The 17,177-nt window shown below is 37.3% G+C and overlaps 1 protein-coding gene across 1 annotated transcript in view; it reads right to left on the bottom strand.

Moving 5' to 3' along the window:
• Window positions 1–6,948: 6,948 nt before the first annotated feature.
• Window positions 6,949–17,177, bottom strand: part of QRFPR (pyroglutamylated RFamide peptide receptor) — a 54,251-nt gene continuing 44,022 nt past the window's right edge. The window contains exons 3-6 of the mRNA XM_002745437.6: window positions 16,280–16,341; window positions 12,132–12,367; window positions 9,777–9,874; window positions 6,949–9,058 (exon numbers count right to left, since the gene is read on the bottom strand). Coding sequence (XP_002745483.3) covers window positions 8,658–9,058; window positions 9,777–9,874; window positions 12,132–12,367; window positions 16,280–16,341 — 797 coding nt within the window. The 3' untranslated portion in view covers window positions 6,949–8,657. The remainder of the gene's footprint in view (window positions 9,059–9,776; window positions 9,875–12,131; window positions 12,368–16,279; window positions 16,342–17,177) is intronic.

The following is a 17,177-nucleotide window of genomic DNA, read 5'->3' as shown; positions in this document are numbered from 1 at the left end:
TAAAGGGTGTACAAAGTCTCAGTTAGACAAAAGGAATAAGTTTTCATGATCTATTGCACTGCATGGTGACAACAGTTAATGATAATGTACTGAATACAGTAATCCCCCCTTATCTGTCGTTCTGCTTCTCAGTTTCAGTTACTGTGGTCTGAAAATATTAAAGAAAAATACCAAATGTAAATAATTCATATGTTTGAAATTGTTCTATTTAAATGTGTATATACATTTATTTATAATTTTTTAATTTTATTAATAGTTGTTAATTTCTTACTCTGCCTAATTTATAAATTAAACTTTATCATAAGTATATATGTATAAGAAAAAGCATGATATATATAGGGTTTGGTACTATCTATGGTTTTAGGAATTCACTGGGGGCCTTGGAATGTATCCCCCATGGATAAGGGAGGAATACAGTATTTCAAATTTACTTTAAAAATAGATTTTTAACATTATCACCACAAAAAAATAAATAAATTGGTGAGGCAATGGATATGTTAAGCAGCTTTATTGAATCTTTCTACAAGTATACATTTTACCCCATAAATATATACAATTATTTATCAATCAAAAATAAATAAATCGGAAAAAATATAGACTCTAAGACAAACAGCAAGTTTTAAAAGATATCAAAGAGAAGATTTTCAGACTGACATCAGAGGTCTAAATAGACATGTTGGTATCAAAAGGCAAAGTATTACATATTTAAATGTATTGAAGGAAATGAACTTAAAACTTATACTTTTCAAAACACACTGCCATGTGTGTACCTATGCAACTGTCTTGCATGTTCTGCACATGTACCCCCAAACCTAAAATGCAATAAAAAATTAAAAAAAAAAACAACTTACACTTTTATATGAAACTAAACCACCATGGAAATTTGAGGGCATAACTGTAACTAACATATGTTCAGGCACACAGGTACTGGATATTTTCTGTTTGCCCACCCATTCTGCACCACTGTGCTCCACGTCTGAATCAAAAGACTCCTTTGTCTTTTGATTGAGTTTGAGGAATGAAACCTGCTAGCAGATCAGAAGGAGGAAGGCCTTAGGTCAGCATATTTATGTTTATGACACTCTCCAGGAGGGGTAGCAAGGGCTGGTGGCATTTTTCCACCCAAGGCAATAGCACTTACAAGCAGTTCTCTCCACACAACTCTTTCTCTCTCTCTCTCTCTCTTTCTCTCTCTCTCTCTCTCTCTCTCTCTCTCTCTCTCTCTCTCTCGCTCTCCTATTTTTTTTCTCTTCCTCCTCCTCCTTCTCTTTCTCTTCCATCCTCTTCTTGCCTCCCCTTCAGGCCCAGGGGTGGAAAGCGTGTTTTGTTGTTATTAGCAGCCAGACACACTAATCCTTTTGTTTTTCTGTATCCTACTCAAGCCTTTGTAAGGAGTCCCTTTATTTATCTCTCCTCCAATTACTCAGATTGAATGTGTCATCTATTTTTGGACAGCACCCTGAATGATAAACATAGCCTCAAGAGGTTTGTCATATAAGCATACATCAGAAAACACTTTTGAAGAAAGTTTTGTGAAGGTTTCTATTAAACATATGGGCCATAAGGATGAGCAAATAATTTGTTTTTAATTGAAGCAATCTATTTTCAATTTCTAAAAGCTTTATTAATTCAATTCTTCCTTTTTGTAACATGCTTTATTCATGGTTTTATAAAGGAAATATCTTATTAAATCTCTATAAAAATACCAAATAAAATTTCTTTCTAATTTTTTGTCACCTTGAATTATTTGATTATTCTAGTTAGTTTTCTATCTCTTCACCTTAGTTTTTTCCTTTCATTTTTCAAGGTTTTCTAAAATATCAATGATTCTTTAAGAGTGCAGAAATGTGAAGCTGATCAAAATATTAATGAATTCTTCCACTACTGTGGTCTGCTCTGGACATAGCCTGTGACTTTCTCTGTTTTCCTTCATGATTTCAATGCTATAATCCACATGCAGGTTTTATCAACTTACTCACTGAAAATTTGTATTCACTATGGCTACCCTCCCTTTTTCATCATTTTTTTTGTGGGTCTGTACATTTGCTATTTCTTTGGTCTAATTTTGATAGGATCTCAGTAGGGAGAAGAAATAAATATGTTTACATAGTGTGAGATTTTAAGTAAGAAATCATTCCTTAATTATTTTTGAACCCACTCAGGCTATCGGAGATTAGAGAACATCTGTTATACTTGAAATGCCTCCTCCCTACAGACGAGAGATATAACTGGATGCTTCAGAGATGCTCCTTTTCCTTGAAACTCCTTCATTAAAAATCACCTTTGCCAGTCCTTTAACAATTAATTTTAAAAATAGCTTATTTATGTATAACTTTTCTTAAATGATTTTGTAAACACGGCAGCAGCCAAAGATTCTGGCATAGTGACAGAAGCCACAGGACTCAGAACACAGGAGTTTAGTCACTTCTGTCCTCTGGTAACTTTAATGATTCAAATAGGGTAATTTTTTGTCATCTTATTTCATTTGTTTTTAACTTTTTTCTTTTTTAGATACATCATAATCTCAGTTCTGGAAAACAAAAATTTTTGTGAACAAAAGCAGAAAGGGGCCTGAGATCTAAGCCAGTAAAACCATGTCTGTTTTTAAAGCCATCAATCACCTGTTTTTTATGACTTTAACTAGTCATCTCTTTTTAATCTTTTACAGTTCAGAGTAGAAAGGATTTTCTTGATCTTGAGAGGGAACTAGGGTGTCTAGGTCTGACACACAGCAGGAGCTCCAAAAATATTTGTTGAATAAGTCAATGAGAACAAGATACTATCAGTTTATGCTTTTTAATGAATGGGTATGGTGTTTGTTTTTTAACATGTAAAGGACTCCTGTACTCTCCATAAAACATACAAATATGGCATTTGAAAAGTAGGTGAACTGCTTTTTTACTCTACTAATAGCAATAGCATTTTAATCATTGTATTTAAAGACAATGCTAGTCTTACAGATAATTGAATTAAATGGCTTCAGGTTAAACTTTAGGGCAATAAAGCAGAAAATCATCCTAAGCCTACTTTGGCAAGCTGAGAATGTAAAACTTTATGGAATGATAAATAAAGGAATTTTATTTTTATAGACGATATGGGCATGGAGTAGACCAGGTTAAGCATTAGGAGTAATTTTCTGAATGTTTAGTTTTCACATTTTATTAGCAGGACTTCACCTGCCACATGTAGCAATAAACATTCCTTGAAAATATTGAGAATGTAACATGCTTTATTTGGCCACTCCTCTACTGGCAGGCACTAGGAATTTTTTTCTACTGTTGAATTATTGTTTCTATTATGAACAACAGAATACATAGTTTTAAATAATTTATTCAGTACATCTAGAGGACTTTTGATAATGCATTCTTGCAAAACTTCCCCATTGCTAAAAGATAAGAAAGAACAATTCATAATGATAAAATGGCCAATCATAAAGGAAGATCTGAGAATCCTATATGTACATGTACCTGATAACATAGCCTTAACACACTAGCAAAAGCTGGCATCTTTAAAAGGAGAGATAAGCCAATATAAGGCATAGTAGAAGACTCTAACACACCTTGCTCAGTATCTGACCATGCAGGCAAACAGGGGACCACAGGCGCAGGAGTGCTGAGTGATGTGGAGCAATGTTCCACCTTCTTGTGCAGCTTATCTGTGCCTTCCTGGTCTATGTGATTCTGGAGGTAGTACTTCCATTTCATTATGAATTAATTATTTCTGAGACTGTCCATGCTTCACACTTGTTGGGTAAGACAGTACGAAACATATGATAGGAAGTTATGGCTACATAGTCACTGGATAGTAACTCACTTGGTCTCTACAGGGGCCAGTAGCATTTCAGGCACTACCTTTTGATGGTAAACAATTTGCTGCAAATACCATGGGCTTGCTTCAGAAACACAGCGATAAGAACTATGATTTCTTAACTGGGGCCTGTCAGATGTTCCACATTGCATCTTTATTTAACCCAGATGCCTTAGTACTGTGGAATTTTATGAATCATATGATCTAAGTAACAGGCTTTTCTCCTACTACCACCTACATTATTGGATCTTCTAATTCATATGGTTCAAACGACAGGGTTACTTTGATTACAACCTAACCTGCTACAGAGCTCTTTCCAACTCTGGGACACACTCATATCTAGCAGCCTACCATTTTACAAAAAAAAGGATCAAAACAGTTCTCTAGAAAAGAGTATCAAATCCAAAGACGCCTCCCAAGCATTGTACTTCTTTGTTAGTGGTAGGAAGTTCAAGGTAAAAAATCTGTAATTTTCTTTGAAAGACCTCTAAAATCTTCACCAATGTGGCAGCCTCTAAATTTGTAAGTTTTATCACTGTTATCTCCTACTCTCTCTACATTTCCCAATAGCACAGAGACCTTGCTATATACATGTAGCAAGTGTGTGTGTATACACATATGCACTCACACACACACACACTATATATATATATATATTCATATTATCAGATGTAAGTAATATAATGTCACAGAAGACCAATATGATCTTCTGCAGAATATCCAGACACTTCATCATGTCCCTTTGGACTATCCTGTAAAGGACCATACAGATAAACATAATTTTGGTTAAGACAATAAAATCCACTTTGGGAGGCCGAGGCGGGTGGACCACGAGGTCAAGAGATCGAGACTATCATGGTCAACATGGTGAAACCCCATCTCTACTAAAAATACAAAAAAAAACAGCTGGGCATGGTGGCGCGTGCCTGTAATCCCAGCTACTCAGGAGGCTGAGGCAGGAGAATTGCCTGAACCCAGGAGGTGGAGGTTGCGGTGAGCCGAGATCACACCATTGCACTCCAGCCTGGGTAACAAGAGCGAAACTCCGTCTCAAAAAAAAAAAAAAAAAAGACAATAGAATCTACATTGTTGTTTATTACATGTGAATGTTGTGAATGTAGATTACTGCTTATTCTCCTTCTTAACAGACATTGAACACAAAGCATTGGTCTGATCAATAGCTGCATACAGCATACTAGAGGCTGTGGTAATCTGCTCCAGTAAAGATACCACATGCAGCGCAGCACAGCTCTTAGGGCTACTACTTGTTTGTGGCAGTCTGTGTCATGTATTACGATCCATCTAGGTTTTGCAGGAATCATTCTAGTGAATCAAATGAAGATATGGTGGGTATATACGCAGCATCATTTAAACCTCTGAGAGCAGCAACAATCTCTGTTGCTCCTCCAGGGCCAAAATATTATTTTTAATTTAGTCTCTTGACTGGTGGTGGTGGGTGGGGCAGTTTTAGAAGCCTTCACTAGGCTTTTCTTATTATAGATACTTTTCTTCTTCGGGTCAAGGAACCAGTATGAAGAGTTGACATTTTTACATTGCAAAATGAAATTCCTTTTTGAAATGTATTTTTAAAAATCAAAATATAAGTTGTATACAATAAACTCATCCTTTTAATGTATGAAATCTAATCAATTATGACAAATGTTTGAAGCCAAGTGACCATTACTGAAATCAAGAGATAGCACATTTTTATCACCCAAAAAAGTCACTGTCTTTTGCATTCAGTTGCCTAAACTTAACTACTAGCCCCTGGCAACCATCTGCCCATTTTTCATTCCTACAATTTTGTTGTCTCTGGAATTTTATGTAAATGGAATCATAGAGCATACAGTCTTTTTTGGCTGGTTTCTTTCACTCAGCAGAATACTTTTGAAATTGGTCCTTGTTGTTCCATGTATCAATAGTTAATTCATTTTTTGTCAGTAAGTCATATTCAATTGGATTGCTTTACCACAATTCGTTTATCCATTCACCAGTTGATAAACATCTGGACTATTTCCAGTTTTTAGTGATTACGAATTATGAGCATTCATGTGTTTTAATTCCTATTGAGAAAATGTCCAGGAATGGAATTGAATGTAGAATAACCATTCAATTTATCAGTCAATTGTTTCCCAAGTAGCTGTGTCATTTTATATTCCCACCCGCCACAGGAATTCCAGTTGCTCAACATCCTTACCAACACTTTTAAACTTTAACTATTCTGGGGGTATTACTGTTGTTTGTTTTGTCATTTGTAATGACTACTGGTGTTGAGCAGCTTTTCATATGCTTATTGGAGATTTGTGAGAAAAGATACTGACCTCTTTTTGGCACAGTGATCCATAATGAAATAAAAGGCTCAGCGGTCTGAGCAGTGAAACGTACCTTTTTACTGTTTTCACATATGGTTTGCCTAAATGCTAATAGATGAAAAACTAGTATTCTGTACCACTCCAAACCCTACCTCCTGGATCCACAAAGCCTTTCAATTTTTACCTCAAGCACCAGGTAAAGGAAAATAAGATGAATAAAATGAGTGACAGACAGCCTATGGCAGAGACAAAAGTGGAAAAAATCAGATGGCTGAGTAGAAGACAAAGGGAGTATAAGACTCAGAGGACTGTGAAGTCAGGGAAAATAGAAGAAAAGGCAGTAGTCAGGGTTCATTTTGCAAATCCAGGGTGAACTCTATGTGGACTCACAGGCTGTGTTACATCAGTGTCTGGATTCAACGTCCAGATGGGATTTAGAGATTCTCTGGCTAATGGTAGGACATTTTCAGGAACAGATCGACCCATATTTACCTTTTGAACCTTTATAACAGAGCAGAGGGATGATATTTTTAAAGGACCAAAAAAGTGTGCTATTACTACTTCTGTTTCTAAAACAGCTTTAATGCAATGCGAGCAAATATTTTTTAAAAGCTTTCATAAGATGTCTGGAAATATTACAGTAAATATTTACATTATTACCTAGTATCTAAATATTTAGGAATTAAAAGAAGCTTCGAATCTTAGTAATTACATGGTCAATAACAGTGTTGATTTATCTGTTTTTCATTAAGTCATATTTAGAGCATCAATGTAGAAAGAATTATATGAATATTTACTGACTAAGAATAACCAAAATCAGTGAATCCAATTCATTTTTAATGGTTTGGTGTTTAATGATAATCATGTTTTGCCATAGGATAACTAGACACGACAGGCAATTTATATAAATAACCCATAATTAGTCCACTTCAGTAGAAATCAAATAATCAGTCTCTCTTTTCTCTTTGTGAATTTTGCAGTGTCATATTGACAATTTTTCCTAATACTACACACTGTTTCATCTTTGTCTTTTTCATGCATGCTTCACTGACACATATAAAATTAAATATTTGTATCTTGAAGATCCCAACAGTTAGGTCCTTGGTTCCCAAATCTTAAAGCTTTACCAGTAAAATGTCCTATAAACTCTTAAGCTTCTCTTCCTTTCTATTACCTGTCAAGAGAATAAGTGCTGGAAAACTGGAAGCAGAATAAACGCTTTGGCTGTGAGGCAGACGCTGGACTTTAGGAATCTTAGCTGTTGAAAGGAAAATTACAGAGAGCTGTGATGGTGGCCTCTGTATCCATGACATTTGGGATCCAGAGAGAAGATTGAAGAGACAGGGATTGCACTTCAGGGAGGTTGGGGGAAGGAATATGATTGGGGAACTCTATTGTTCTTCCTCACCCAGCTCTTGAAGGTCAGCCTTGGGCACAGTACAATTTCGTGGGGCTGGAGTTGACTCATACCCTCATCTACTAACTACACAGAAAATTCCTTTTATATAAGAAATCCTATGGATGAAAATAAGGGGCTTAAAAAGATAACCATATGAGACAGTTAGTTTTGCCTAAATATACCACAGAAATGAGGCTCCCTAAACTTGCTTATTTTGGTTAGAGAAACCAGTTACAATACAGGAATGAGGGGAAAGTTGGGCAGGGGTCAGGGAAAGTATCAGAAAGGAAAAGAGAACAGAAAGGGGAGACCTGAGACATGGGGAGTTGTGATAATGCATCAGAGCTTGAGGCTGCTTTAGAGTTCAAAGGGCTTGTTTGCTCAAATCTGAGTTTGTTCTCACAGCAACTCCATGAAGTGGAGGAGGTATCACCTCCAGTTTATGCAGGAAAACACGAAGTCTTAAAAAGGTTAGGTGATTTGCCAGTCATCACAGCAAGGCAGCAAGGTAACTGGCAGAACTATAGCTCCAGTACAGGCATCTTCCTCTAAGTCTCGTTCATCTGTCACTTGGCTGCTTCTCCCTTTGCTTTGACTATGATGTGGCACAGACCTTATCTCCAGGAGACTGTATCGCCTAATTTCAACAGTGCACTAAAAATTACATTACAGCCTTGAACTATTAACTTAATTTTCAAGAAAGAACATATAATTTTAAGTTATTTTTGTATCCAATCTAGTAATACCTAGAAAGTCACATTACAGTGACTGTGCGGGAGAAAAACTGCTAGCTAAAAACACTGATTGCTGTACGAGATTTTTTAAAATCCACTGAAATAATCTTAAAAGTATGGTTTACCAATTTTTCAAAATTGTATTTCCATGTCGCTTTTTTAAGGCTAATCAAGTGAAGCAGTGGGAGTGAAGAAGGAACACAGAAATCTGTTAAGTGGTTGTGATCAGTTGGTTGTAAACATCACTGCACCTGGACCAGCCTAGTGTCATTTTTTAATGGAAACATGATTTATTTCCTTCTCGTCATCATCTCAAGAATAAAATAAGTATTTGACCTTTGCTCAAAGTAATTTTCTCTTCGGGTTAGAATCTGAAGGGCATTAATTATGAAGATATTGTTATGACTAATGCCCACTGTCTAAAGTAGAATTCTCAGCCAGTTCAGACCTAAAGAGGGAAAGATGTTGTTTGAGCTTTGTTTTCTCCTCTGGCCGTTCACACAACTTGACTTCAATGTTGCCATCACTGAATGCTTCTCCTTTGGTCTCCTCTACGGGATTCTCTCTCAGGGAAAATTTTGCTTTCTTCTGCATCATCATAATTCCTGAATTTCCATGCCTTTGTGCTGGAGAGAAGGTTTTGTTTACTATGCAATAGCAAACTGCAGACAAAACATTTTTTTTGAAGTTTTCATTCATAAATGCATAGATAATGGGATTACAGATGGAGTTGGAAAATCCAGTAATTTGCACTATAGCAAAAATCATCTTGATTGTGACATCATCATATTCCTTTTCAAAATTACCTGAAATAAAGTAATATTTTAGAATGTACATGTATTTTAATGAGCATAAAATAAAACTTCTGTTTGTCACCTGTCAAAGACTTACACTTGTATAAGTAGCTAAAGGTGTCAAAAGTTCTCAAGGTCATTTTGGGAGAGGCATCTGATATCTGAATAAAAATAACCTTTGTGCTAAGTCTTCACTTAGAGAATCTCGGCTTATAAGCATAGCCTGGTGTCTAACACATAGTAGGGGGCTCATAGCATTGCAGCTTGATAACTCCAAGCTTCATGTAAGCTGTAAGCAGCAGTAACCCTTTAAATGTTCACTGGCCTTACAGAAACAAAATCATGCTGAGAACCGTGGTAAGTCCTGGGCTATCAGAGAGAATATACCGCAGGTCTGACTGTTCAGGTCAGGGTTCTAAATAGGGAATGCTCATAGAATATCACTCCTTTCCCAAAGTTTAAATAGCTTAGGGAGAACAGAAGGAGTAATATGGGAAAGGAATCTCAAATTTTTCTTTATCTTCTGTCATTATTAAAGATTTAGTCATAGTCATACATAATGACCTACCACATACATAATAACCTTGTGATCTTGAAGACATGAAAAAAACATATGAAATGTTAGGTATTTTATTATCCAAGTGAACAGTGACACATTTCTAGGATTCACTGTCTATTCTAGCAAGAAATGAATGAGAACGTCTATCAAATGAGAATGACAAACACTCACTGTATTCAATCATCATATGGACAACATGAAATGGTGCCCAGCACACAGCAAAGAGAGCCACCACTGTCACCATCATAATGACAGCTCGTTTCTTCTTCCTAACCCCCAGAAAGAAGCACTGTGTTAGTTAACTTCTCCTTGGCAAATGTGCCAAACCGATAGCAATGCTATTAAAGTCTGAGCCTAGTCCACTCAAATGTAATTTTTACATTAGGTTCATGATAGGTTATTTGTGGGATGATTATCATCCTTTCCTATTGACGTCACTCCCATCCTAATATTTTCCATATCATAAATGTTCTTTGAATGTCTGCTCATTATGAATATGGCACTCTGCTAGATGCATGGGATAAATTATGTCATTAATTTTCACAATAAGCCATTTGATAGATGCAGAAACTGAGACACCCAGAAGGTTAATTAACTTGCAGAGTTGGATGGCTAGTAAGGGCTGTATTTTGGATGTGAATTTAGGAAGTCTAACTTCTTTGACTTCAATATAAACCTCTTACTTTATATTAAAGAGCCTTCATTCTTGTGGTAGTAAAATATCAACATTTATAAAATATTTGTCTGGTGCAGTGACTCACTCCTGTAATCCCAGCTCTTTGGGAAAACAAGGCAGGTGAATTGTGTGAATCCAGGAGTTTGACACCAGCCTGGGCAACATGGCAAAACTCCAGCTCTACCAAAAAAAAAAAGAAAAATGAAATATGAGAAGCTCCAGGGATAGAATTAAAATGCACATCTATATGATATATCTTGATTTTTTGGAGACAGTTTTACTCTGTTGCCCAGGCTGTATAGGAGTGGTGCAATTATAGCTCACTGCAGTCTCAACCTGGGCTCAAGTGATCCTCCCACCTCAGCCTCCCATGTAGCTTGGACCACAAGTGCATGCCACTACACCCAGATAATTTTTAAATGTTTTGTAGAGATGGGGGGTCTCACTTCGTTGTCCAGGCTTGTCTCAAACTCCTGGGCTCAAGCAATCCTCCCACCTCAGCCTCTCAAAGGGCTGGGATTCCAGGCGTGAGCCACCACACCCAGCCTGATATATCTTAACAATATGACTAACCAGGTCTTCAAACTAATTTTCTCCATGACATCTGTAAAGAGAATTTACATCTGCAAGAGCTCTATACATCTGCATGGTGCTTTAAGTTTATAAAAACTCATACTTATCTCATTATTATTATTATTATTTGAAATGGAGTCTTGCTCTGTCACTCAGACTGGAGTGAAGTGGAACAGTCTCAGCTTACTGCAACCTCCATCTCTTGAGTTCGAACAATTATCTTGCCTCAGCCTCCCAAGTAGCTGGGATTATAGGCATCCACCACCACGCCCGGCTAATTTTTGTATTTTTAGTAGAGATGGAGTTTCACCATGTTGGCCAGGTTGGTCTTGAACCCCTGATCTCAGGTGATCCACCCACTTCAGCCTCCCAAAGTGCTGGGATTACAGGCATGAGCCACCAGGCCTGGCCCATTATTTTTTATTACAATGGCAGCTCTTTCTTCCAAGGAAAGGAGAGGAAACAACTTAGCAATAGGTCCCAAGGTGCTAAATAGTCTAGGGGCCCCTGTTCATTGAGAGGAAGGATTTCTTTCTTCAAACTAAGCACTAGAGCACTAGGGATCACTGCACACTTGGAAAGATGATAAAATCCCACCAAATCACCAGACTCCTCCATTTAAGGTTCTGTTTGCTTTGTTTCTAATAATCATTCAGTGTAGATTATTAAATAAATGATATGGACTACAAGTACCATAGCAGTAAGTAGTGTTTTAAAATTTCTGTTAATGAATAAAATCAGAAAGCAAAGCCCTTAGGTAAAAATAAATCAATAATAACAATTTAAAATAAATAACAAGCTTCGGTTTCCAAAAGATTTTCATACAGATCAATCTCATGTCTTTTAGCATCATCCTTGGGTGGGATTAAGTAAGAATGGATGTTATTATGCTCCTTGTACATATGAGGAAAGCAGAGCCTCGGGAGTGAGACTGATGTATATCTCATGGCTGGTGAGTGACAGAGAGAGTACCCATAGGACCGCAGAGTTCTGACACCAGCCCACAGTCTTCCTACTACATCACATATGCTCTAAATTCCAAGTCAGTTTCTACGTACAGCTGTAACTTCCAGGTTGATTTGTGAGCTGGTAAGCTTGTTCTTTCTTTCTGCCACATGTAAAACTTCAAGAGTTTAAAGTCAGTCCATGCCCTAAATTTGAATTACAAAGGTTGCTTTGACTAAATTACCTAGGGGTTCTGAGAGGCCTGGCAACCATCCCTTCCAGCACAACTAATTAAAAATATTTTAAAGAGGTAAATATTTCATTAAACAGACCTGGCTATTTTAGACATTTCTTTTCCATGAATAGTTCGAAGCACTGAACCATCCCCCACTCTTTTCTTTATCCAAAGTTCATAACCAATTTTACTGTACAGAATAAGCATCACCATAAGAGGCAGGAGGAAGAGGATGACAAGGATAAAGGTGGTGTAGATCTTCTGGTGCACAGGGCTGGTCCACTCTTCTAAGCAGCAGATGTGTTCTTTTTCATATAGGAAGTCATACTTGATCTTTATAATAAGAATAATTTGTTAAAAGAACCAGTAGTCAGCATCAAAAGAACAGAAATCAGCCAAGTATTGCAGTAATACATTTTGTAAGCTCTTTCAAATTTGTCCCCAGTACATATTTTAAATGTACATTTTTCATTGTTCTTATGTTGTTTTCCACTTCACTGCTTAAGCTCTTAAGAGTTTTATACCATCTTTTCTATTTTAAACGGAATTCAGGTTCACAGCCTGTTTACTTTCATTTTTTATCTTTCTCAACTTTTATTTCCACTAGTCACAAGTTTTCAATTGACTGAAACAGCATTACATTTGCCAAAGTATATATTGAAAAATATTTGGCAGTACATGCTAGCTAGTTTGTTATTAAATTATTTTGCTCCTTCAATTGTTGAGATAGATTTTTGACAAGGCGTGAGATATCTTTCAATTGAAAAACTGAAAGCTGTATTTTGTTACTGCTACTTCATGTATTACAATGATCAGATTGCTTGGAAAGTTATTAAAAAGGCAACTGGCAGCTTTTATCCTGAGATGAATTAGAAATTGGGATTCAAACTACTGGAAATATACAAATATTCAGATTGTATCTTCTGGTTTATTAATACTATTTCTAGTAGACTCACCATAGAAACTCAAAAGCATTATTAATAACAATAATAAATAATAGATAGTGCCTTAAAGGCTACTTTGAGAACAAACTAAATATTTAAAGCATATTCAAAAGTCGCATTTTTGGGTAACAGGAATAAAAACAAGAGAAGTCACCAAAACTATTGTTATTTTACTCATTATGGAGGTGAATCCTTAGATCTCAGATGTATTTCTGCCTATGTTCCCAGAAAATTTTATCACCAATCTTCAATGTGAATTGAATGTGGAAAAGCAGCTTTTTAGTTACTCTTCAAAGGTAAGAAAATTCAAGTTCTGACCTAGGAGTTACTTACAAATGCAACTAGGAATAACACTTACTGCAGAATAATCTCAAGATTCAAACTCTCTGGAAATAGAATGTTAAATACATTCATTCTGACTCCATGGAAGCAAAGCCTGCAAGGGCCAATGACCAGGGAGCCATGGACTGACATATCTAAGAGCATGCTGGACTGGGAGTCTTGGATCAGATTCACATAGCCCTAGGGACAAGCAAAGACTTTTGAGGGCATGCTCAGATGGTTTTATGGAAAATGTCAGATCTTTAATCCTCAATTTTAGATCTTCTTTTTACATACACTTCTCTAAAATTCTTGTCCCCAAGGTTGAAGTGTCATGTTGGGTCCTCATTCCCACTTCCTCTTTCATAATCACCCTTCTCCCAACATCCAGAAGTCACATCTCTCACCCAAACTGACTCTTACCCCGGGGCACGAGAAAAAGATATAATTCAAATGACTGATGTCAGTGAAGCCACATTGATTAACGCATCCTAAACCCAGGGCAAGGCTTTGTGCTTCTCTCTCTTTTAAATATATTTCTATTCAGGGTAAAGCCTGGCAGAGAAAAAAGGTATTTGATTGGTGTTGCAAAGTTGTGAATTCCCATTTTCATACAGTAAGGAGGCAGGAGCAATGACAATTTTAACTCAACCATCTCGTTGCTTCTATCACCTGAAAACTGACAAATACATCACTCATGAGAGAGAGCCCAGTGCAAGTGAAGCAGAGAGCAGTGGTGAGAAATGCTGAAGGCAGGGTGCTTTGTATCATCCCAGTGATAAGTTCAGACTCCCTGCAAGCTCAGGATGATATTAGGCAGTGGAAATTTCAAGAAGTTTGAGTTTGAGAATAGAAAATCTGAAATTGAAGAGTGAAGATCTGAAATTTTCCATAAAACCATCTGAGCATACCCTCAGGAAGTCTTTGCTTGTCCTAATAGAATTTGGGACTGAGATGGTGGCCAAGGGATGCCTTCGAGAGTGTGTGACGCCTTCTTGTGATGCTCTCTGGGAAGCTCTCAATCCCCAGCCCTCATCCAGAGTTTGCAGCTGAGTAGGGACTCCTCCCCTGTCCGCTACAAAGGAAAAGATTACTATTGTCGTAATCATCTCCGATGTACTCCAGGGTCTTTGGGAGTTTCCTCCCCTAACCATTTCAACTTTTTTGGATTCTCGCTCTTGCATACCTCCCTGTTCCTTTTTTCCTTGCCAGTTCCCTGATGACAGTTACTGGCTTTCCTGAATGGATTCCTGGCCCTATCCCTCACCCCCACCCTCACTTTCAGTCCATGTGATAACATTTGGCTCCTTTTTTGGCAGAACAGTCACTGTTGTTGTAAAGTTTTTTAGATCAATAAAGTCAGTGGCTTTCAAAAAAATATTTAGAGTATTTTTAAAATATATAAAAATACTTTTTCTATATTAAATAAAATAAAACACTTTTATTTTATTTAAAAATGGGTATATTTGTTTTCTATGGGTTAGAAATGGACCACACCATTCAGGACTAGAGTGAGTCATTTATAAAAGGGCTTCATCAGTCTGGGCTTCATGCTGAAGATAAGGGCAGCCTCCGCAGAAGGGAGCTGGCATGATTCCTTGCCAGCCGGCTGGAGGTCTCAGTGTTGTTGTCTTTGAGAAGTCCTGAAGCAAATAATCAGTCACGGGCAATACCACCACATCTAGAGGGCACTGATTCCAGTGACATCTGTCCCTTCCTTTCCCTGTTCTCCTCATTAGCTTCTGAGGAAAGAGAGGCAGAGAATAGTATGGGGGACAGGGAGAGAAAAATAAACACAAGAAGAGGAAATAGAGAAGAAGCTGATCATAACTCCTTCACATTTCTGGGCCTGAAAACTATTCACACCGAGGAAAGGGAAAATTGTAAACTGGTTAAATAAGAGTATGGATTTATGTAACTGTAGTACTGAACAGGACCATTTAATAACCGAACTCACACTATTCTTGTGAGTGAAAGTGACCAGAGAAATTTTATTATCTGACTGGAAGAGTTGCTCAAGATTTTTTCATCCATGATATTTCACCAAGCAGACTAAAAAAGTCCTTAGATGCATTTTTACAGGTAGCAAGGTATAAAATAAAGTTACTTTCTCATCTCACCTATGGAGTTCAGCTCATTCAAAAAATCAGTTACATGAAAAAAAAATCAGGCTATTTTTTAAGTGCTATCTTACCTTAGGCTCATTTGTTATTCTTGAGGATTACATGACATGGACAGTAAAGTTTCACGTTTGCCTATCTCTATTTTAAGAGATATAAAGGGATAAATCATTTAAAAATTATCTTAGAGAGTATGCAAGCAACCCCCTGCTGTCTTTGAAGACTGCTATCTGGGTAGATCACCTATCCAAGACATGTTGAAGTCCACCCTAACAGACAGGCTGGCCTGCCTAAAACAAACTCAGTGCTCTCCTTCCTGTGAATCCCCACGCATGGCTGGGCCTGTCAGACAAAGGTGTGGGGAAAGGAGACAAGCTGAATAAGATGATCTCCTAACATGTTTCCAATCAGAATTTCAATGTGTCTTGAATAGGAGGCAGGTAAGAAATGACTTCTGAAGGAGAGTCAACTAAGTAGACAATTTATTACAATTTTTTTATGTGATTGAAAACTAAAAGAAAAACCTAGAGCAATCATTCAATTCCTAAAATGTAACAAAACATTTGGGGGCACTGGGAAAAGCATGCTTGGCTTGCAGGAAAATGTAGAAAGTGACCCGTGTAGTTTTTAAAAATTGTATTTTAAGCATTATAGTCCTAACAATATATCAAGAAGAGCTAGATAAAACAGAGAAAAATCAACCTTTAAAAATTGTTTTATTCTACTTGAAAGACCTCCAGTGAAATACTTGAGGTCATAAAAATTTGCTGTATTGCTCCTGCAGGAAGGAAAATAATTACAACGAAGGCGGGTGAGAAAATTTTTCAACAATATGATTATCAATCCCAGCTGGAGTCTACCTCAAGTTGTTGCACGTGCCACATGGGTGATCCTACGATGACTGCCACCAGCCAGACCACACCTGTAGAAGTAAGTAAGTCATCAGAGTATGACTAAGTTGAGGAAAACACATCCATGCATAATTCTCTAACCATCAAGGTCCCCTATAGGAGAGAAGCTGTTCTCTGGCCTAGGGCAGTGCCACGGTCTCCCGCAAGGTTCACGCGTCCCCTCTTTCACCACCCTCAAAACTGCTGCTGGAATAAAATTTATAAAACAAGCTTTAAATGTTTAATAGTATTCTATTGCCTACAAGATAAAACCCAGTTTTCTTAGCATGGCCCCTTAGGTTCTCAACCATCTCCATTGCCTGTCTCTTTTCTTTCATTTCAGTCTATGCTCACTCTTCACACTGCAGTCCCCTACTGGGGAGCCTGCAGCGCTGATTTCAGTTCCCATATCCCAGAATGCACTGTGCCACTCCCTGGCCACCCTATTCCCAGTGTCTATCTGTATTCAGTTTCCAGGACTTGACTCAGAAATCACCTTCTCCAGAGAATCTTTGAAGGCCGCCACTATTTCCGAATAAACTGACTACTAATTTGTTGTCTCTTCATGCTCTCTAGTGCAGTGTCTTGGTTGCCCTTACTCACTTCTCAATTTCCCCCAACTCCTTGAAAGCAAACACAATACTATTTATTTTTGTGTTTCTTCAAATAAGAGTCCTAGGAAAATTCCTGGCCCTCTGTAGGGGCTGATCCATATTTGCTGAATGGATGAATAACTTTTTAAACATGGCATACAACACCCTCTATCACCTCTTTTTAAAATCAAATGTACATTTATCTTAAGTACCATAACATGGGCATTATTTTCTTATTTAGGAAATAAACACTAATAACTTCAGAAACCAGAATG

Source organism: Callithrix jacchus, chromosome 3, assembly GCF_049354715.1.
Source record: "Callithrix jacchus isolate 240 chromosome 3, calJac240_pri, whole genome shotgun sequence".
NCBI classification, from domain to species: Eukaryota; Metazoa; Chordata; class Mammalia; order Primates; family Cebidae; genus Callithrix; species Callithrix jacchus.
Note: the sequence above shows the minus strand (reverse complement) of the source record. Positions and strands in the feature narration are given on the sequence as shown.